Source organism: Corapipo altera, unplaced genomic scaffold, assembly GCF_003945725.1.
Source record: "Corapipo altera isolate COAL_440 unplaced genomic scaffold, ASM394572v1 57, whole genome shotgun sequence".
Lineage (NCBI taxonomy): Eukaryota > Metazoa > Chordata > Aves > Passeriformes > Pipridae > Corapipo > Corapipo altera.
Window position 1 is genome coordinate 1550421 of NW_020884905.1, and position 23982 is coordinate 1574402.

At 38.6% G+C, this 23982-nt stretch overlaps 1 protein-coding gene across 3 annotated transcripts in view; it reads left to right on the forward strand.

The window, feature by feature from the left end:
- The window catches only part of PLPPR5 (phospholipid phosphatase related 5), a 151524-nt gene that overhangs the window by 46126 nt on the left and 81416 nt on the right, over positions 1 to 23982 (forward strand). For all 3 annotated transcript variants that reach the window (XR_003529036.1, XR_003529037.1, XM_027651657.1), the window contains exon 3: positions 6934 to 7008. Coding sequence is in view for 1 of the 3 variants with exons in the window: in XM_027651657.1 (XP_027507458.1) it covers positions 6934 to 7008 (75 nt within the window). In the remaining 2 variants the exon portion in view is untranslated. The remainder of the gene's footprint in view (positions 1 to 6933; positions 7009 to 23982) is intronic.

A 23982-nucleotide genomic window follows, 5' to 3' on the forward strand; every position in this document is an offset into this window, starting at 1 on the left:
TTAGGAAGAAGAAAAAAATTTTCCATAAGCTAACTGGGAACTTTACAACTGTGCAGTAAAATTTTAAGTCATTGCTGTTTTAATGAAGTATAAAGATGATTATCATGCTTAAGTTCTTTGAAGTTTAATTGTGGCTTTTTACACATATTATTATGCACAAATTAGGTCTTATGCAGAAGTTGAGGACTATCAGTGAATTTTATTTCATCAGAAATAATGCCAGGTTTTAGTCTTACATGAGCTGAGTTTATTTGGCCTGAAGGAAATAGAACAAATAAGTGGAATCTGAAGAAATAGCATGTAGAGATTAATATATGCTAGCCTACATCAAATTTTTCTCGATGAGAAATAATTGATGCATCATTATGCTGCTGTGTCATAGAGACTCTCATACTGATGACACTGTGCACCATTTTGATTTTGAAAAAGAAGAATTATATCTGGTGCCATCTGTTTGGCCATGCAGAATTTGATTAGATAGTCACATGAGGAAAGTACTTAACATACTTTAAGATACAGTTGAAAGAAAAGCAGCAGCTAAAGACTGGGAAGAAAACCATTACAGTGTATTCAGCCCAGCTTCCCAAAAGTCCCCATCAGGAATTCTGCAGATCAGCAGTTCAAGACAACTTGGGATGCAGCTATTCTTAAATACAAATTAGTTTTGATATACATGTGATTGGGGTGATTTATGCTGCTTTATTGTACTTTTGGTGAACACTGGTGCAATTGATTTTTTCTGGAAAAAATATTTAGAAATAGTACATTTCACAGGCTGGCATGCAAACTAACTTTTAATTTTAATTAATACAGGATGGAATTGATCCTTGTAACAGAAACAATAGTAAGTGATATTTATATCTACTTAAAACTAATCAACATTACTCAAAATTTAAACATTTTGCAATTAAGAGAATTAAAAAAATCAGGACAGAAATGTCAATACTGAACAAATTTGAAAAAACCAGAGTATAACTTCACTTACTCTGCTATAATTTTGTTCTAATGCTGTTAATGAGGCACAGAGAAAGTACGTTGATCAGCTGGATAAGTTTTATCAGCAGCTGTCTCACACCTGATTCCAGATGATGCTATATGACAGACAGGGCAATGTCCACTGCTCCTGGTGGGCCAACTCTACATCCACTGTTGGATAGTGCCTGTGACTGATCAGACCCAGAGTTCAGATAAGGAATGCACAAACTAGAAAAGAATACAGAAAGTGTGGTTGGCCAGAAAGTACTGCAGTGACTCTAAATACTCAACTGAGCGCTGAGTGAGGCAATGACTTGTGAGACAAAAGATGCTTCTCACATGTAGGTACAATCATGGATACATCAGTCAAGTTTGACTCACCCGCCGCCTCCACAGCACTCCCAGCCATGACTGTGAGGGACTCTCGGCAGCATTAATTTTAGTGTCATCAGTGTGTAATTGAAACAAACCCCTTTTAATTTCCATGTTTTATCTGTGAATTACTTGTTCAAAACTTTTAGGATTCAAGAATTGGTTCCACTGGGTTTAGAACAAGTGCAATGTCATTCCCCCATTGCATGGCCCATGTCATTCATACCTCACTGGCTGTTGATAATACAGAGAATGCTGCAGCTGATTTTGCCTTGTCTGGTAAATCCATTCCTGACTGGAGAGCAAGCTGCATATTAAGACTAGCTTTTTAAAACATTCCACATATTTTAATATTTTGATTCTAAAACAGAGAGCAAAATGAAGACAATAAGCCATTCCAAGATCTATATTATTCCAGACAGTTAAACTCCACTAACTATTCTAGTGAATCTCTGCAGAGATTCCCACAGTTAGCTACCTCACTAAGGGAAGGTGTCTGTGTCTGTGTAGATGCCTTCTGAGCGGCAAGGGCTTCCTGCTATTATGGTGGAGGGTCATTGTCACGTTTGTGGTGGATGGGATTTCATGTCAGCACCAGGATTTTGCTCCTTCACTCCAGTGGGGTCTTTTGAGTACAAAACTACAGGATTAAGATTCACCTTGATTTCACAAATGGAGTAATTTTATGGAATTCTTTTATTGGTTAATCCCATATTAATTTGCCTACTTGTACAACAAGTGCATTCTTCCCTCATCTTCTTAAATGAAAAATGACGTTGTTACTTCTGATACTGCGGCTTGTTAGGCAAAACTTAATCCTGTCTCTACAAACATAATCCCATGAATCCTCTTCTTACTGATAACACTTTTTACTATCTGAACTCCTGTGGGAGCTTTTGATTTGGTCTTTGACACGCTTCCAGGTCCTCTTAATGTTAATCTTCAGATAATGAGTAACCTAAGAAAGAGAGGGATATAGTTTCTCAGATTTATAGCTTTCATCTTTTATGGTAATAAGATTGTCACTCAATACTCTTTCAATTGTTTAACAGCTTTTGAAAAATTTTATCTAATTTTGAGACAGAAGAGCACAATTTAGCTCCCAATATCATCACAAATGAAACACCCATCAGAAGGTCAGCAAAGAATGAAAGAACAAGACATTTGTGCAACATATATGGAAATCACTAGGGAAAATATTGTGTTGGTATCTGCCTCCATTCTCCCCCACATTTCATTTACACTTGACATACATGTTGCTGTCCATTGACAATCACTGACAGCCTGGCAGATGTTACAGGGACCTTGTTGGCTATGGATCAATACACTGTGAGGTGGAAGGTTATTAGGAGGAAGTGGCAAAGCGAGTAGCTGCTCTGGCCTTCAGAGCATCTGAGTTCATTACTAAGGTTCACCAGTTAGTGGCACTCGTGAATTTTCAGGTAGCAAAAGCAGCCAAGTGTGCCATTTCCTGCTCTCATCAGGGTGATTCACAACTGTTCTTCTCTCATGTGTCTCTCAGCTGATAGCAACCTATTCTTACAGAATTTATATTTCTTTCTCTTTCTTGTCATTAAAATTTCATAATCTTTTCTATTCTCCATTATTTCTATGGCACATAAAAATGGCTTCCTACCATGAAGATTTTCTTCATAGCACAGTGACCTTATATTCCTGTTTTCTTGGCAGAACAGACACATGCTCTGTTTGCCTTCTGCAAGCCACTACATTTTTACCACATTGGAGAATGTAAGTGCTACTGATAGTTCTAGTGAGCTCTATATGCATTTTAGTAGTTTTTGTTTTGTTTTTAGTTCAGAGTGCATCTTACATCTCCTGCTTATTGGTAAGTATTTTTGCATTAGTATAGGGGAACTTCACCCATAAATGGAAAGAGACAAATGACATGGAAGATGCCATTTGTATTTTTAGATAAACTCCAAGTTATAGGGAAACCTGTGATGGAACAGACATTTTGGAATGTTACAGTGGTGTCTTAAATCTGCTTGGCACTGGCTTTCACCAAAAATGCTGAAAGACAGACATAAGAATGGCAACTGCAGATAATAGATGTGGCAAAACAGTGAGATTAGGGGACTCAGTTTCAGAACTAAGGATATTTGAGTTCCTTTTTCTGTCTGTGGCAGAAATACGGTATTAAATAAATCCTTTGAAGTCATATTCAAGCTGTAAGCCCAAGTATTTCCTCTTCTGTTCCTGAGTAACATTGGAAGTTATTAAACTCTAGGCATCTTACTTTTTTACATTGAAAGTTGTTTAGAGTTTCCCAGAGTTCATTGTTGATGTCACATCTTCAAAGGAGGTCTCCCTGTGAACCTGAAGTACCTGGGTCAGTAGACATGCCTAGAAATTGTCTATAGAATTGATTTTTAGGCAATATACAGAGCAGTGACTGCTTTTTTGTAAAAACTTTCTGCTGTTTTGGCCATGGTCTTGCTACCAAATTCCTACCCCCTTTAGACAGCAGCTAAGAGTTGGTGGTTTAGGGGTTACAGTAATAGTGCTGGGATGACAGTTGGCCTTGATTGTCTTACAGGTCTCTTCCAACCTTAATGATTCTGTGAAAAACCCACCCTAGAAGCATGAATGCCATTCTCTCATGTTGAGGAGAGATATAAACTGAATGGATTTTGATCCAAATGTGATCAGAAACACTGAGAGCAGATTTGCAACAACTATGTAAACTGTGGATGTTCAGCCTACAGTGCTAATTGTGAAATTCACCTCTGGCTCCTGACCTGCCACATTCAGAACTGTAGGGGGGTGCTGCTGCTGAGGGAAAATGCTCTTGTCCAGAGCTCCTCCTGGAGGTGTGTGCTTGCCAGCTTTCTTCCCAAAACAGCACAGATGTGAATATGACACCCTAGTCTAGCGGTGATGCCATGTGGCAGGGGTAGGCTTGTCTGGAGAGGGATCCTGTAGGTTGTTGTTAGGCATACCCCCAGAACTGCAGCTGGAGGGAGGCAGACTGCCTAATGCATACAGGGTGGTACTGCCAGAGAAACTGTTTCATAGGCTGCCTAGTAACTAGTTACATAAAAAGACTTCATATCACTAAAACAGAACTAGTCCTTTAACAGGAGATATTTATAGGGATGCTCGTAGCATTTCAGCCATTCTCTCACAGATGGCTTCTTGATGCCTCATTCAGGCTCACTCATCTTCCTCCAAACTCATAGCAGCAACCTCTAGAGAGGCAATTTCACGTATCAGATGTGTTTATTCTGTGTAAAGAGTGTTCCAGGCTCCAACCAGTGCCCATCTCCATGCTATTGAAAGAAAAAATTCTGGCACACATCTCAGGCTCTAGAGTTCATCCCAATTTCAGCGCATTGAAAGCTTTGGACATTGGCAGACACACATCTGCAGTACTTACACAAAATTAACAAGAACATGTCACTCCTTTGATGCCATGTTAGAGGCAATGAATCTTAGGCCCTTTTTGTTCTTGAGGTAATAGCTGCAGAGGAGCCACATATTGGTCCTTAATGCTCAGAGCTGGTTCCCTTTCTTTAATGTATTGTTAGCACTCATTAAATAATAAGTAACTGCTATGTTGATGTCTCCTTAATGAACTGAGCCTATAGTCCCACTGTGCAGTAGCTATGCATGCACATCCCCATATGCATTATTAATGGTTATGTTATGTAATTGTATAATGGAGTGTCAAGGAGTCTCTGGGACTCTTGCCTGAGTGAGGATTTGAATGGAATATGAACTGCAGAGTTTGGCCTTGTATGCATACAAGTAATTGATCAACAGCAGAGCAACCTTTTCTATTTGCTTGATAAAAAAGTTCAGCCTCTAATGATCTTAGAGAGATTTCAAGAACATATACCATACTTGCTTCCTTATGAAGTACTTTTTTGTTCATAGCTTTGGGTAAACACAAGCTGAATGCAGATAACTGCTGCTGTGTTTTATAGCACCAACGACTGGGCTAAAAATGCCCAGGGTCACAGCAAAAAATCCCCCAGCTCCCAGGGAGACCCCAGCTGGTGTATGCATAAGTCTCATAGAACAGAGCAACACTTCTGCCTCCACATCACTACTGACTCACTCATCAGGGGAGGGAGGCACAGTGTCAGGCTGCCCCAGCCACCTTCACTGGGGGAGGAGAGCATCAGAGATGCTTGGTGCATTGCTGGGAGCCGGGCTGCATGCACAGAGCAGAGTTTGTTTTTCTGATATTGCTTGGAAGCATCTGCTTTCTCTTCTCTTTAGTGTGCTGCCTCCTGGACTTTTCTGCCCCAAGCCTTGTATAAAATATGCACATGCATAGGCAGGGCATGGGAGGGAGAAAGAGAAGAGTCAGCTGCAGCTTAGTAAGGCATCAGAGGAAGAAAGGGAATCAAAGCTGAATTTGGGAGGCCATGGAAGAGAGAGAGAAGGAGATACAAGATGCTGAAAGATGTGCTACATGCAAGAAACTGAATTAAAAGGGAGTATGTGAAAAGAATAAACTGGAGGGAGAACACAGGAGACTTGAAGGAGAGAGCTTATAAAAAATGAGAGAATGGTGAGACATAAGTGAAGAACAGTGATGAGAACAACTGAGAAAAAAAGAAGACAGCTAATGGACTATTTCAGTACCTTTTAGGAAGAGCCTAGAGGGAAGCTTTTACAAGTAGAGTTTTAAAAATGAAGTAATCAGAGCAGTAGTGGTTGTTGGTTTTGTGGGGTGTTTTTAAACAAGAAGAGAGCAATCTAGAGGGACTACCCAGCATTTAGAAGTTTTCTAATTCTTGAAGATTCTAGCTTCTCTAGAGATTTTAGTCAATTTACTGTATCAGTCATGGGCTGATTCGTAGTATCATTACATCCAGAGTACTTTGTTCTCTGCTCTACTTTTCCTATGGCAGAGATTAGTAGGGCAGGTTTTTCTTTTAGGCAGTTATTGCTTTTTTCGGTTTGTTTTATTTTTAACAACAGATCTTAACTTTTTTGTAAGGGATTAGGAAAATTTTTTTTGTAGCTGCAGTGTTGAGAATAAATAACTTGTGGATCCTTCAGAACTAAAGATCTACTGTATTGAAACTGCAAGACATGACTTCACGGCTTGGCAGTTCCATTTAGTCCTGTGTTCCCTTGCTTCTGTAGAAGCCTGGTAGATTAATATTTAAGTTTTGAACATTTTTAAGCCTTCAACTAATGCCTCTTCAGCAAAGTCCTCTAGTATAAACTTTAAGAACGTGCTAAAGTTTCTTTGAAGTCAATAGAATTAGAAAAGCGCTGCAGAAAAGAGATAAAGGATTTGTTTTGTTGAAGTATTCAGGGATATGTTTAATATAATTTTAAGTAAAAATCTTTTTATAGATACTGCTATTTGGAACAAAAGTGGCTCTAATCAAGTTAACAAAATAGTAACTTCTAAATTAGCTTGAAGCTCTTTCATACTGGAATAAGGGAATGCACATGAACAGTTCTCTGTTGTAACGCTCGCCATTCCTTATTTGGTACAAACCTGTGTTTTAAGCAGGCTTTTTCTAGTTTGCTGTGGGCACATTGTTACAAACAAGGATAGCTTCTTATAGATGGACACAATATACTTTGTTTCTTTCACAGGTGAACATGATTTCAAATCCCGGGCATCAGTCTCAGAGAAACCACATGACGTTGCCATGCTCCATATTAGTTGAGGTAAGAAAAGACTGTAGATACATTGCTAAATGCTTGAGTATATTTTTTAAGAAAATGCTCTCAACAGCTACCAGCATGTTTATGTTTATCTCAACATGGTCTGCTCTCTGCAGTTGGTGATCTCGGCAACTGTGAATAAAATTCCTGTCCCTATACTGTACTTTTTTTCTCCAATTCTTTCATGAGAGGGAATGGAGTCATATACCTTCAATTTCATTTTAAGTGATGGTGATGTTCTACAGTACCAGAATCCAGGGGAGCAAAGTACCTCTGAGGTGGACCCACATAAATATTAGTGATTGAATCTTGATAACAATAGTCTATGAGTCTAGAATTGTTTTCATTCTTAAACCACCTTACATTTGAGAGTAAGTATCATTATTTTAATTATAGAGTTAGGGAGCAATGGAACTGAAGTTCAAGGCTTTGTTTAAGGTTGTTCAGTGTCTGTTAGGAAGATTTTGGGATAATGCATGTTGAGTAACTTAAGCACCATCTAAAACAGTTTGTGTTTCTTTTTCTTCTATTTTTGGCACTTCTTACTGGGGTACTATAAGCAATTAATTTTCTTTACTCTGATGTTTGTAGATCACGTTTATAGCAGAAGTCAACCCGATTATGTCTGCCCTACAGTGGAGCTGGAGCTGCAGCACAGCACAGATGTAGTTGGGTGTAGTTGGTTCTGTCTGATCTGCCTTTATGGTGGCTCGCTTCAGCCCCACCATGAACTCAGCAGAACTTGCCACCTGCAGGGATTCTGGAGTGCCTGGCTGCTGTGACTATACCCCTGCTGTTTGTGCTAACCTGGGGTTAGATCCCTAGGGGTATGGATAAGGATACTGCACAGACCAGCTGTGTGTGGCCAGGGGCACACTCATTGCACTGCAGTGTGTGGGGCTGGCAGACACAGCCTCTTAGTACCTGCAGTAAAACTTCTGCTAGCAGTTAGGTGTGTGTTACCTTGCAGTCATGCAAGGCCTGTGGTGTGGAATTGTCCCATTTCCAGCTAGATGCAAGCTTGGACCAAACTGTATTGCAACAAATATATTATTATATAACAATATATATCTTGCAGAACCCAATAAAATATTGGTGTAGAGGAGAATGGAACTCTTCATAGGACATGTTTTACACTGGCAATTCTGTTTAGGGTAGTTGTACCCATTTATATTGGCAGAGGCTTTGTTCTTATTTCTCTTAAAGCATTTCTACGTCTAAAACATTTGGATCATGAAAAAAAATCCAGCACCATTTTTCTTGTCTTTTAATGCATGCTAATTATAATGAAAAATCCTGATGGTTCTTCCAGGGTTGCCAGCTGACTTGGTATGAGGGAACCTGAGGAGACGATTAAACTGTATTTTCAGCACAATCTTTCCTGACTTACATGTGCACACTGATGTCACTGGATTCTGTGGAGAGCAGATCAAAGTAGAACATCTTCAGATAAACATTTGTTAGGCTGAGGGAGAGTGGGGGATTTGCATTCAGTTTTCTGCTCAGCCACAGACTTCATGTGCCATATTGAGTGTGCCACTTGGGCCTTAGTGCAGAGGCAATTGGGCATTGTTATTCCTGGATTTCAGGCAATCTGTTTAGTAGCAGTTGTTCTGGGGGTTTCAGTGGTGCTTGGTATTGGACTTCAGAAGTAAAACTTAGGGAGCTTTAAGATTCCCCTGTGAATCTCCTTCCTAGACTCTGTGTCTTGGTACCTATCTCCTTACCTCATACTAGTGCTGGGAAACCAGTGCTTTTGTTCCTGTGGGATGCATAGATCCTTCTGTGATACATTTAGAATTATCTGATAAATGGAGAGTGGGGGATGTCATACACTGAGAGAGAAAATAGCAGCATGTTATGCAAAAGTTTTTTATGGTGTAAACATTATGACTTAAGTGACCTTTTCTGAAGAAATTTTAATTCTCCATGGAGTCTTTCTTCTTTGCTTTTTAAATAAATTAAGGTGGGAGTTTTTTTATCAGCACATTTTGGAAGTTATTTCCATGTGGATTTAAAATTGCTTCATTGTCTGGCATTATTTCTGTCACATAATTTCAGGATTAAAAGATGTTCCAAATGTATAATTTTTAATTCTTTTTTTTTTTTAAGCAACTGGATAAGACAAGTATGCAATATTTGAACACCTGATTTTAGGTATTTGGGTGATTAAAAGATCTGTGAGCTTTCTTAGCCTTCTTCTAAAAGCCTTGTTATATGTTCCTCACTTCTCTAGCAGAAGAAATTAGTCAGCTCACGTACGTAAAAAGCATGATAAGCCAACAAATGTGCAGACAACAACAGTGCTTACACTTGGACTGCAGCTTGTGAGCAAAAGAAGGTTTGGGCTCAAGTATCTGCAGACATAGAGCCACAAGACCAAGTCCTCCCTACTGTTAAAAGGCAGCCATGAGGTGCCAGTGGCAGTAGTGATTACTCACTTGGTGGTGATTGCCTGGAGTGACCTGATGTGTCTACAAAGTTTATAGGACTGGGCTATCTGTCAGAGAAACTGTTTGTTTGCAGAGGCACAGTACTAAGTGGCTACTAAGTGTGTGGCTTTTTCAACCTGTATTTCAAGAATTTATTTTGCATGGAACACAGTAAAAATCTGCTTTCCTGAAGATCTGTTAGCCTTTATTGTCTTAACTATTAGAGTATTTGAGCAGGTATAAATGGGATACAGGGTATGACACAGGACTGTACACAAGTCCTAATTTGCTTCTCAGAGAAGCGTGTCTGAGCTCCTCATGCCACTGATGTCCTGGCAGCACTTTCTCCTGAGCTCTACAGCAGTGGTTAAACAGAGGCTTAGCCCTCAGCCAAGGCTTGGCCTGGCTCTCCTGACTGGGAGCTAAGCAGGGGCAGCACTGTGAAAACTGTGAAAGATGGTCAGTAAGTACCTTAGCCCAGGAGAGAGATGTGAATGTGCTTGTTGGAAGTTACAGCAGGGAATAGTTACATACATGTTAGTCAGGTTCTATTTCATGTTCTTTAGAAAAATATTACTTTTTCATGAGTAGCCTGCAGATTAGGAGTAAAAGAAACTGCAGAGATCAGAGTTATTTACAATAGAGTAGTTTCTCTCTTGCAACAAGGCAGAATAAGGTTTTCTGCACTTTTTAGAGCTTGCTCCCAAGCATAGGCTCAACACTGCTAAGCATTGATGTCAGAACAGGTAGATCTAGTTTCTGTGCTCTTGCCCTTTTTAACACTAGTGATTTTTTTTTCCTAATTAATTTCTAACTTTGAGAGAGAAATCATCTGATAGGATGTACAGAAACTTTCATTGATAAGAGAAGCAGGGTCTCTGTATACTTGATTCTTCTTGTGATACTAAGCTTTATACCTATCAGAATGTCAGCTTTTCTCTACTGAACAGTCTCATGAACTACTACTGTCAATGTTTTCAAACATTTCTGTCCTATTCAATTCACAAATGATAGAAAAGATGCACCTGGATGTTCTGTCATCTGTTTCAAATACTTTCATTAGTCTAATTCAAAGAGATGAACCTCTTTTAATCTGTTGATCCTAGTGGATAGAACTAGAAGTTCACATGTCTTTATTCAAGCTGGAGGAAAACATGTAAATTCTGCAAGACTTTGCAAGCTTAAACCTGAATCTGCATGGCAGAACCTGAACTGTGCAAACATCCGTTACATGTTATTGCAAAGAAGAGCAACGAGGCTGGTGAAGGGACTGGAGCACAAGTCCTATGAGGAGAGGCTGAGGGAGCTGGGGTTGTTCAGTCTGGAGAAGAGAAGGCTTAGAGGCGACCTCATCACTCTCTTCAACTACCTGAAGGGAGGTTATAACCAGGTGGGGGTTGGTCTCTTCTCCCAGGCAACCAATAATAGGACAAGGGGACATGGGCTCAAGCTCTGCCAGGGGAGGTTTAGGTTAGATGTTAGGAAGAAATTCTTTACAGAGAGGGTTATCAGGCATTGGAACGGCCTACCCAGAGAGGTGGTGGATTCACCATCCCTAGAGGTTTTTAAAAAGAGATTGGACGTGGCCCTTAGTGCCATGATATAGTAATTGGAGTTGGATCAGGGGTTGGACTTGATGATCTTGGAGGTCTTTTCCAACCCAATCTATTCTATGATTCTATGATTCTATGATTCTATTGCTGTTAAGGGCTTCTGTTGGTTCAAGGCATCATTTATGCAGTCTCCTTTATACCTGTCTTCTGTATCAGACATGGAATTATAATGGCATGTTGCTGCACTTGTTTATTTATTGTTTTAATAGTACTTTTTTCATTAAAGAAGTTAATGTAAGCATCAGATTTTGAGATTTACCTCCTTGAAGCCATGTAATATCTTAAGTTAGTTTCTCTAGCAGTACCAATTCATCCAGCTGTTATGACCGACTATAACTTTAGATTCCAAAGGACAATTATTGTCCAAAGGTCTTGTTCAATTTTCCTTTGATCTGAGTTTTCCCTACCTTGTCCATTGTTATGGAAAACCTGATTTATTTCTGCTTTCTCGGAGATGTTTTAACTATTTGATGATAAGTGAAGTATTTTTTCTAACATATATACTGAAAACAGATGTCCAGGTAACAGCTGTGAGGTAACATTTGCTCTCTCTCTTTAGGGGAAATACTTGGGACAAGGCAGTCTAACTGCCTACTGGACTCAGTCTTAATGACCCTAAATCTAATGGTCTAATCTTGTAACTTCTTAGTATCACCAGGTGCAAACTTTTGCAAATCTTTCACACTTCTGCAATTTTAGGCTTAGGCATTCTCATACTAAATTAACCAAGTGTATTACTATCATTTAGTAATTTAAACAATCTATATTATCAGAGTTTTTCCAGTTTTCTCTTTTCTTTTTTTCCCACTTTTGCATATAAATATACACACTAGAATCTCTACAGCAGGTATAACTCTTTCACCTGTCATAAACTTTTGGAATTAGACTATTATTAACTCCGGCAGTGGGCAGATGCTTTAATACATGTACCTGTGAGAATATTGTCTTCTGTGTACTTCAGATGCCTCAGAGTTACGTTCATCAACTACCTATCAACCTACCTAAATTTTGTGAAAAAATTAATGTGCAAGGGACTTCTGACTTAGCATAGAGCTCTGAATTGTGCTTAACTACACTGATAGGCTTTGTCCTTTTTAGAGTTTTTTCTGGGATATGTTTTATAACAATACAGCGATATCTTTTTTTCATGCTTCTCAGGAGACCCTGGCTGATATTTCTCTCTGCCTTGGTTGTGCATTCTGCAGAGCTCCTTATGCAATTTATTCTCCATTGAATTGTGAGCTTTTTTATAGCTGAGAATCAAGATGACTCAGACAATTCAGAGCTGATTCAACAGCAGGAGGTCAATCTTAGTTTCTCCTTTACCCTTTGGGTTTTAAGGATTTATTTTCCGCCTAAGAAGGACATTATTTATAATCTCTCTTTTGTATAATTTTCTCAGCCTACTATTTTCTTCTCCACTTTATTTTTTTTCTGTTTCCAGTATCTAAGTAGCTTGTCAACAGCCTTAAAAACTGGGTAAGGCATTTAGCATAGATGCCAAAACTAGTTGTTTGTGAGTGACTGGACTGCAGTTGTATGAACTTGCGGTGATACTGGAAACAGAAAAGTTATACAGAGATTTAATAGGAAAACTAAATTAATAAATAAATAAACTATAGCTGAAAACCCTACTCCATAGCTTTCAGTGACTTTGGCTGTCTTTGGTGGAGTGTTGTTCCTTCAATTCAAAGTAGCCCTTTGGTGCATTTTGACTTAGGGAAAATATACTTTTGACTATCCTGCATATTTCTTGGAGTCTGGGGAGAGAAAGCTTGTTTTCTTCTAATCTTGCATGTCATTAACTACTCATGGTTTATGACTTCAGATAAAAATACAATCCTAACAGGTGGCACAAATAAGTTGCTTTAGGAAAATGCATGAGTTTTTGAACTAGGAAGTGAATTGCTTAGGCTGCCTTTGTTGTCAAATTTGTCCAGGATGTCATAGAGATCATCTTACAGAGCAATTCTTGTGACTGACTGTGTCTAACCCCATTACAAAAACAGAAAAAAAAAGTTATTGATCCTTTTAAAATCTTGCTGAGTTTGATGTATCAATTGTCTGACAAAAAACATGGAGGAAAACTGCATGCAAATTTCCCATTCCAATAGATTCTTCTTTTCCTTTGTGAAAATAGCAAAGTTTGCCAACTGAGATTCTGAGCTTTGTAAAAGTTATTGCCACATATTGATAAGCCTACATTTACTGTGCTGTTCACTTAAGTAACTTTTGGATTGAAATTACCTTACATGAAAGTAATTAATTCACAATTCTTTTCAGTTGCTAATTTCTGTTACTCATTTTAGTAATAATTTACAATGAAAAATGTATATAATAAAGATCTGTTCTGTCACTGCTAGTCAGGAATAGTCCTCTGTTAGAAACAGCGGGGGCTCTGGCTATCTGTATAGTATTTCACTTTCAAAACTAAACTTCCAACCATATCTAACAGGATGATTAACATTCAGAGAGAAGAGGATTTCAATATTAATCATTCACTGAAAGCCATGCAACTGAGAGAGAATGAACTGATGCTGATGAAAAGCACTAACTGTGCTAATGAAACTTTTTAATGTCTTCTACTGACAAGGCAAGCACTGGAAAGCAGCTGCTTTTTGAAATGGAGAAAGCATAGTAATTCAATAAATGTTCTTTATTAGTAATATAATCTTCCCAAGCGATTTCTGAGCTTAGCTCTCATAAACCAGTAACACTTTAATAAGCATTTGCACTGTAGCAGGTAATTGTTTCAGACTTGTATAGTAGAGAACCAGATGCACCTAAATGTCCTGTGTGTAAGAGCGGTGTCAGTCACCCCGGGCAATGCAGAAATGAGCCACCTCCCCCTCTTTGTTCATCCTCTCCTGCTGGGACTGAGGTGATAGCAGGAGCCAGTCACATGAAGTGGGTGCTGTTTCCCCTGCTTTTCATAACACCTGTTTGACTTGTAAGAAATAGATCAAAGCACAAGAAGGCAGGCAGATGCCAAGGACAGTAGGATCCAAGGGAGCTATATTCTGAGGGAAACTAATCAATGAATGATTTTTTTTCTGGACTTGTCTTGAAGTCTGATGAGGTTCCCAGGCTTTTTGCTCTTCTCTGTAAGGAAATGACTTTTTCAGCCCTGACCATGAGAAATGCAGGGAGAAAAAAAATTCTGGTATCCAGTGAATGCATTGTGGTTTACCACTCCTGCTGGCTCTCCTAGAAGAAAGGGCATTGTGAGTTCTGTATCTGTTGGATATGAGCATGTAGTTGAACCTTCCTTTTTCTGTGGGATATTTTTGGTATGTGTAGGGCTATTTTTAGACAGTGGATGTCATTTCTAAGAATTTGTATAATGTAACTATCCCGACTAGTTTATAAGTTTTATTTCTCTGTAGTTCTTAAAACACCCACACTAATGATCTTGGAAACTGAAGTGAAAAGATTATGTAGAAGTATCTATTAATTGTATAAAACTAATGAGATATAGCTACTGGTGTAGGATTAAATTGCTGTGTATCAACAGCAATGAAAATTTCTCCTTTCAAGATTTTTTTTTTATCTTTATGGAAGATTCTATGCCAAAATCTGCTCTGCTTCCCTGTTTATGTTATCCTTGTTTCTGGAGTTGCTAGTTGCAACATTATTGTAAGACAGTTGAGATATTAAAAGTGCATGATTAAAACTGTCTGGATGATATGCATTGTTTGAAGTCAGACATAATACATCACACATGGGTTTTCCTTAACTTACTGTTGACTTGGGCTGTGTAACTAATGTCAAGGTCATCTAGGACAAATCTGATATTGTTCCCATTTCTGTGGGATGACTTTTCTTCCTTTTTGTTTTTTTTTTCCTTTTTTTGCTAGCTGAAATTTTAAATGTTCCTAATGGAATTAAATACTGGACATTAGGATGCCTAATAAGCTAAATAATTTGCTTAAATCCAATTTGGATGCTGTCCTAGTTATTTTAGAAACAGTAATCAATATGTTGGATATTGACATTGCTATATGAAGAAAAGGTTAATGCCATAAAAATTATGTGTCCTAAGATAGTTGTATCTTTTTAGCAATTGTCCACTCCATTTCCCAAGGGTTAATTTTTGTACTAGCTTAGTAAGAATATGATTCTCCAGCCCTTATATTTTGTACTCACGTCTCCTACTGATTTTAATTTTTATAAATCAGCAGAATTCTTATGTGAGGGAGGGGAGGAAAGACCAAACACTAGTAATATTTTAACGTCTCTCTATTTCTGAGCCAGTTGTACTGCATTTACAGGTTTACCACATAGCAGTCACTTCAAAGGAAGTGAGCCTTATATGCTTCTAAAAATGATAGTTTCTGGCAATATGAGAAGTGTAAAAACTGCATGATGTTTAAGGCCATAAAAGTAGTCCATAGGCAGTCATAACAGAAAAGAGATATGAACCTTAGATCTGGCAGGTGTCAATTAATCTTGTCCTAAAATGAATCCAGAAGGTATTTCATATTCCTTGGTTCTGTCACAGTGATTCAGCCTTCTTTACTTCTTTACCACCTGCCAGGCCTATGAAGAGCCAGGCTGCCTCTGCATAATCAGATCTCTTCATGCTGTCCTGTGTACTCACTGTCTGGATGAGTTATTGAGCCGCTACCTTTTAATCCCTTTGCTGTGGCAGGAGCCTGCACAATCCCCCACTTACTGCATTTTCCCACAAGAAACCTGTAATTTCAACTTCTGATGTTCTTGCCAACTTTATAAATGTACCATTGCACAAATCTGTCACTCCCCATGTTTCCTTTTCTAATAATTATTTCCCACATGATCACTTGCCACTTCTTTCTTTTAGTACAGTCCATTGCCTGTAGTTAAGCTGGCCAGCTGGACGAATAAGGCATTGAATGAGTAAGAATTTTCAGAAGCAGTGATCAAAGTAAAGAGTTGTGTATTAACCAAACAAGCATATATTTTATTACATAATAACTTGACAGTGTCCCCTATTATCTTAGTGACAGTCATATTATAACCAAATAAATTTTTTATTCTTTAGTCTAGCAATTTGTTAAACACAGAATATTTTTAAATGAGAAGCAATCTCAAGTAAGTTAATTTAGCAGAGCTTAAAAACCTTGGTTATTAATAATTCGTGGTGCCAAGTTACCACAAAGAATCTTCAAAATCTGGTTTATTTATTATTTTATTATTACCCTGGCTCTTCAGTTTTCCAGCTGCTACTTTCAGTTCAGGCTTCACTTCTCAAAGCAGCAAAGGCTGTTGCTATGTCTCCCAGAAGTGAGTTTTTGATGTTTAAGTTACTTCCTTCCTCGCTGCCTTCATGAGTCTCCTGCTAATCCTTGACAGTACAGTTTTTGCCTGAAAGGTAATTGTGATAAGAAATGACGACCAAGATGTAGTCTCTCAGATTATTTTTAAAGAGACAATCCTGTAACAGGTTTTATGTAGTACCATATTAAAGCATAAATATAAATATATATAAATATATATATATATAGTATTGTCCCTTTAGAAAGCGGAAAATTAAGAGATATCTTTGTTGCTACCAGTGTAGGTAAGTGAATGGGAAATTTCACTTTGTATCAATGCACCAATTTAGAGGAAAGATGATTTTATTTTTAGATATGAATTACCATAATCAAGTGAATTACAATAATTGCAGTGAATCACCATTAGAATGGATTATAACCATTAAGACTAAAGACAGCAAATCTCTGGGCTGGAGTAAATCAAATGCAATTCACAGAATCAGAGAAAATTTTAGTTTTAGAACAGTGCTGACTTCACCTTTAGGTCAGATTCCTCAGAGCCTTGTAAGTAAAGTTTTGAATATATCTCCAAGGGTAGAGATACCTTGATAGGAGGAAACTATGTGAATAGTGATTGATGGAAATGGATGCTTCCTGCAACAATTGTTTTGTAGGAATACAGTCATTTGGAGAAACACACATACTTCAGCGTGAGCAGGCCTAATGCCTTAAAACAAAGGTCGTCTTTTTAGTCCTACTCTGAGCTTAGCCTTGTAGCCAAAATGGATAGTGTTGAGGCAGCGTTCTGCAGAAGGTGGGGGCTTCTCAAAGTGCAGAGGCATCTGTCCTGCGGTGGGCATGGAAAGTGGAACTTTATGAAACAAATCAGTGTAGGAAATTCCTGTGAGGTGTGTCCTCACTGGTCTGGTGTCATTCATGGCAGTATCCTGGGGCTGTACAAATGCTTTGTGTCTTTGTAGCTGACTACCTTTTGTCACTTAAATTTTCTTCTTTCTTGAGTTTTCTGTCTTTGCTGCAACCTCATGAAAAAGGGAATTTTTCAGAGAAAAATGTGAAAGCATGAATGTCTTGGTGACAAAGAGAAATGTGTGATACAAGTATTCCTTGTAGCTCTGTGGATCATGAATGCTGAGGGCTATACCAGGGTACTGAAGAGCTGGGTCGGGATGATGAGTATTATGAAATGGGCTTTTTAAAGTCCATTTTTAATATTTAAAATTTTCCAAGTGATCTAAGAAAATAATGAGCTCTACCTTTCTTGAACAACTACCTGGTAACAATGGATACTGTTTGTAATTCTGTTTGCTAAATTCTGTGGGCTTGTTTTGATTTTCTTTTCTCAACTGAACCACTGCTAAAGGTATCCTAAACTTGTTCTTTCTATGCTTTTCATTGTAAGCTTATGAAGCAATGGATAATATCCAATTTGAGAATGGGGTTTCAGGTGTAATGCTAATGAGAAATGTCTGGTATAATTTGTAAGAACATAAGTAGTTCTATTGCACGACTGTGTGTGAGCTGACCCAGCAGAAACTGCTACAGAGGAAGTGTTGGACTCCTGCCAGGATGAGCTGCATACATTAACTACAACCAGCTGGAAGTATGCAGTGATTTTGGTGCATAATTTATTTTGTTAGCCTATTTGTCATTCCCTTTTGATAGAAAGTTAGTAAGTGGGTAAATTTAATCTTATGTACAGATTTGTGATTGAAAGTGGAATCTTGTTTACCTTACCTGTTTGTGATACAATTGCTAAGGGTCAAGCTTGGTTAAGGTAAGAGATAACTCTGCAAGTTTTACTACTCAGCTGCCCCTGAATTGAGGAATCATCAGAATGAAAGGGAGACCTCACAGTTCCATGCAGAGTCCCATGTCAAAGTCTCATTTCTTTACACACTTTTGGACAGTTTTACATTTCCCCTCCTCAATGTCTCAGGATATTTTATTCCCTAGTCATGGAATTAGCAAGAGATAATGATGCTAAGTACACAGAGATAAAAAGTAGTCATACTTCTGTTTAAGTGTGGAATTTAAAAATGAGAGGGTGGCTTCATCCGGGCAGAGACCAGCAACCCTGGCCACTAAAACAGCTGTCCTGCAAGTAGACTGGAAGTGATTTTTCACACAAGTTTTCCTGCAAATGAAAAGGTCTCATTCAGTTTATCTCCATCCCTCTGGTAACTTCAGCTGTTGTTCACAGATCCTTGAGCAATGTGTCTATAGTGTCTGTAAAAGCACTGGGGACTGCTAGGGTCCAGTTCCTAAAGGCAGCTAAACTGGGGGTTGGGGGTGAGAGCATAAGGAAAGGTGGCTTGATGGGCTCACCATTTCCTTCCTTCATTTTTCTGGGCTTTCAGATTGATGAAAGTTTTATATTGATAACAGAGAACCTTGGGGAGTGGGCAACGATTTACTTTAAGAGTATCCCTTTAATGACTATACAGAACCTTTAGCCAATAAATTATTTTAATTAGTCTCACTATTTGTAATAAAAAGGTACAAAAGATAATGCCAATTACAATGCAGAAAACTGCCATATTCAAATGGCTGAAAATAATTCAGTAACATGTAAAGAGAGTTTTAGAATTGGTCTGTAAAACCTTCATGCATTGTAAAATGTCTGAACTAGTTCTGGATTATGTACAAAATTGGCTGTATGGGTACATACAGTGTCCTACACAAGGTAGGTCTGAGTGATTATTTTTTTTCCCACTTGACTACTGCACCATGAATAGGCAAGTGCTCTGCTTATGTCAGCTACTGTTTAGTAATCTGCTGCATCAATCTTTCAAGGTATCGTTGATTGCCTTGGAAAGGGGGTTTCTTTCATCAAAAGAAATTGTAAGAATGTGTGAATGAGATAAGTAATTTATTCCAACATTCTGAGGTTAGTCATATGATTTCTATTGAGCCAGTTATGCCAAAGATTGCCATGCTTACAGTCTGTATAGCATCGCAATTACCAAAAATGTGTCTATCAATGAAAATAACTTCATAGGTGTGGTAGTAATTTTCTAAGTGGTAGGCTTTTTCCTAAGTTTTTCTTAGGTAAGATTAAATAATCATTATTTGAGCTTTCAAGTACCAGTGTTTCATGTAATTTCCCATTGACAAAACTGTGTCTGTATTTTTGTATTATGACAGTATAGTGGTAGATATGCTAATGTGGGTTTTAATTCTCAGGGACCCCAGGCCTTAGGCACATGGTGTCCCTCTGGCGTCCCAGGTTTTTGTCATAACCTATGAAGAACTTGTATACAATAATACTTCTTAATTTGAATAGAGCAAGCAGTTTTAAGAAGATTAACTGTATTATTGATGTAAACACTGACTAGTCAACTAATGTGCTGTGACTGCTACTCATTATATCAAACTCAATCATTTCATTGTTGCCTTGTCCTCCTCCTCATTTATTTCATCTCCATCTGCTCACTCTCATATACTCGCACTGCATCGTAGAGGTGCCCAAGCTTACTGGGGCAAAATGTTATCTTCTATGGAAAGGGGGTCTAGGTCTATGTAATACTGCAATACAAATACAATATTAATGCTTATGCTGCTACCAATTTGACATTTTTTCCCCTCTGACTCTTGGAAAGTATAATTCCTGTTTTAGAGCTAGTTTATTTGTGTTTAAGTGAAACTTAAAATTGATCACATCTCACTAGAGCCCTTTAAAAGAAGGATGCTAGTCTAAGCTAGTCATCAAAGCTTGTGTCATTGTATCATTGTATCACTGCAAGTGGTATCGTCAGAGTCATTACATCTTAAGATGTAATGAATGACATTTTCAGAAGATGATTCATCCTGCCCTAATGTAGTAGAGCTTAGTCACCTAATGGAGTTGTCTCTCTCTGTGAACTACTACTAAGACCATACAAAAAGCTAATATTTCGTGCATAACTTGTTTGAATCCTACTGCAAGTGTTCAGGGCAGGCCCCCATTTCTGATTCTGTGCTGATTCTGTTCCAACTGCTAGGAAATTATTTTTGTCTTGCATTATGATGGTCCTACAAACATAAATTTTAGCAGTAAATGTCCTGGGCTTTAGGACTTATATTACTGCGTATGGTTGAACAATTTAATTAATCAATTAGAATATCCTTTTAGTTATCTCTTAACAATATCTAGTTGATTCTGTCTCTTCCCTACTAATGTGCCATCAACACAGATCCATTATTCCTCTCAGAAATGGCTGGGTTAGTGTAGTAGTGCGGAGATGTAACAGGGAAACAGTTAGGGGGCTTCCAGCTGCTGACACTCAGATAAAGCATGAAAGAGATAAACAGAAAGATAAAAACAGTGGGATAATTTGATACCAATTCTTATTTTCTTCCAATTGAGATACTTTGGTTGGGTTGGCTCTGTTTCTTTACTGCCATTTGACATAGCAGTATTTTATAATTAGAAAATACTATCAGAGGTGGTGATATAAGCACATGAAAGATTAGTAAATTTGGTTTGGAATTGGAAATATCTTCCTGTAATGAAGGTCATGATTTCAAAGTATTGCAAAACAGTGTATCTTATTGTATCTGCTGTACATTGTGTCTCCTGAGCTGGAATTTCACTTAAAATTAGGTAGTAAATGATGAGACCAAGATAAATCTATGATGACTATCAAGGGAACTCCTGCTCTGAGCTCAGTGGCACTATTCCCAAGGAAGTTAATTTCAAAACAAGTCTGTCTGTTATATGAGTTTCAGCCGATAATTTTACAAATAGCCTTCTGAAACAAAAATTGTTGGTTCTGGGCTTTTCTCTGCCATTCTGCTGTCTTTGCATATCACTGTGGTTGCAGAATATATTTAGTGGGTTGGATTAGTCACTGGGGATTGTGTTCTTATGCTTCTATTTGTTTGATTTAATACATGTTTGCATATTCAACTGTGCAGTCAATAAACATCAAGCTCTTTTATAATAAAAGGCTATCTTTGGTTTTACTTGATCAGCTAAATTCATATTCATGAAGGCAAGTCACTGGTGTGCAAGTCCATCTGCAAAAATGGGAATGTGGTTATGGGTATTAAAATATAGCAATGTTTGGTATTAGTGTCTGTTTTTGTAATATTCCAAGCATCTTGTGGAGCCTGTCTTACCTATGAATTCCTACCCTTCATTATCATACCAAATAGTAGGCTATATATTACAACAGTCGACCTCTGTGAAGAGAACAGTAGCAAGCATCAAGTGCATGTGTGTTTTTCAACTAGTGTAAGTTAGACAGAAGCTAATTCAGATTTTAACTTTATTAGCTGCAATAAACCAAGCCTTCTAGTTTTATTCTAAGGAAAAAAAGATCTTTTAAGTAGGAGAAGAGGAAGGGGCTGAGAAAGGCTGACAGTGCAAGAGCATATCTTACCTGTATAAAAATAAATACACAGATCATCATTATTTTCCAGAAACAGACATAAATGTAGAGAGCTTTCAAAGAAAAAAAATCACTGAATTTTTTAGATATCTTCTGCTTTAAAGTTTTGTAGTTGTCGAGCCCCTTGCTATTTAATAAGGAGTTAGTTATAGAGATTCTTTCCAAAATCTTTTAGAGATTTTGATAGTAGCTTCAAAACTGTTTTGTAAAAACAAGACTATTTATGTCCTCTAATTCCTACACGCAGTATCTCCATTGTTATATCTATAAGCAAAAGTTGGTTTGTAATAGCCAAATACAGGTCTATTTTATTAGCTGGTTTCTGGAAAAAGATTGATTTTCCCCAATGGCAACTTTTGAAAGAAATATGCCACCAGCATTTCTCTGGGGCATCCACTCAAACAGAACTGAAGAGCTGAGTCTCGTGCTTATGCAGTCCTGCTGTCGACTTTGGTCTTTGGATCAGACATTATATCCTAACTATGAAGGTGCCTGTATGCAATTTCCAGGGTTAAGATTTTTAGGTGTATGATAATGGGTATTGGACTGCTCTAAAGTAATGGGGAATATAAACTTTGTGCTAGGCAGAATTCACCACAAGATGTCTCATGTCTCACTGAAAAATCTGTAAAGGTAGGGAGCTATCCAGCTAAGTCTGGTGAGAGCAATGCGAATGACATGATTTAGATTCTTCTGGAAAGTGTGTTAAGAACACATAAAAATAGACTGGATGTGGAATCCAGGCATGAAAAGTGTGTTCTTCAGGGGCTGATTAAAAATAAACGCATGGAGACTAACATCACTGAATATGGACAACATTTTCTAGAAGGGGGAGGAAAATGAACAGTTAAAGCCAAAGTACAACACTAGGACAATGATTACACATTATGAAACAGAGCAATCAAATCTCATTTGTTATTTTTAACGGCCTTTGCTATCTAAGATAAGTGGACTTTTTATGGCTAAGGTGTCCATTTAAAGACTGTTTCATATCCTTATAATATTTGGGTTGCAGTGTGTACGTTTAAGTAACTTTTTATCTTTTTAGCTGTTGGCTTTGGGAATCCGAACTAGAGCCCACACATGGATGAATCGGGCCTTGGGCACAGTCATCTATTCTAAATTATATGGGTGTGTGCTATGTATGTATTTTTAAGTAGAACTCTTTTGTGTTTGTATCTGTATGATTTCTCCCAGCACCAGAACAGACTCTCCTCTTACTCTAGGATGTTAATTGGGCGAGGATAGCTTCATGGCCAGCTACAAATTTCTTTATAGCTTTTAAATGAAAGCTTTGAGTATTAACTGCTTTCATGGGTATCCATATACAAAAGGGTATGTATTTTCATTCCTGGTTTTGGAAGGCTTGGGAGGTGAGGGTGGGTAGTTGTGGTACTGTGGGAAGCTTCTGCTGTTGCCAGTAATGAGCCAGAAGCACAAATTGATCATAAAAATCAAATGTTTTATTTCATATACCTCATGATCCAAACAAGTAGTTATGCTCAGGATTAGTCTTATGCATTAACAGGCTTTTTAATAAAAGCACATAAAATGAAGTTGTTGGGTTGCTTTTTTAAGGGGCATGTATTTTTTAAGTATATGATGGACTCTGTTGCTAATATATAATTACAAAGTATGTCCAAAACTGCTTACATAAAAATGTCTGGCAAACCACAGAGCAAAAAATTAAGACTTATTTTCTTGCAAAATCACAGAGTCACAGAATCACACACAGTACATGCGGGTGTTTAAAAAAAGGCTGGACACGGCACTTAGTGCCATGGTCTAGTTGACATGGTGGTGTTCGGTCATAGGTTGTACTCGATGATCTCAGAGGTCTTTTCCAACCTAACTGATTCTGTGATTCCATATTGAGGCCTTTACCACTCCGGCGAACAGTGGCGATCCCTTTGCCTGCCCGGTCCCGTCCGAGCTGCGGCTGTTGGCCGTGTCGGGGCCGCTTCCCGGCGCCTCCGGGCCGGGTGCGGGCCGGGCCGGCAAACACCTGCGGGAAGATGCTCTGCCCGTGCACGCCCGTCGTACAGGTGTGAGTGGGTGTAGAGAGGGACCCAGGTGCCCCCCGCCCCGTAGGAGGGGTTCCCTTGCTAAACACGGCCACGGGCCCGAGCCCTGGGAGCAGTCCCGGGGCCGGGGAATTCCCAGATTGATCTCGCCCGCCCCGCTCCTCCCCGCCGGGCTCGGGTCCGGCGCGGCTGCCGCTCCGCGGGCGGGGCGGAGCCGCCCCCCGTCGCCGCCGCGCTCCGCCCGCCCCCCGCACGAGCCGCGGCCGCGCTGGAGCCGG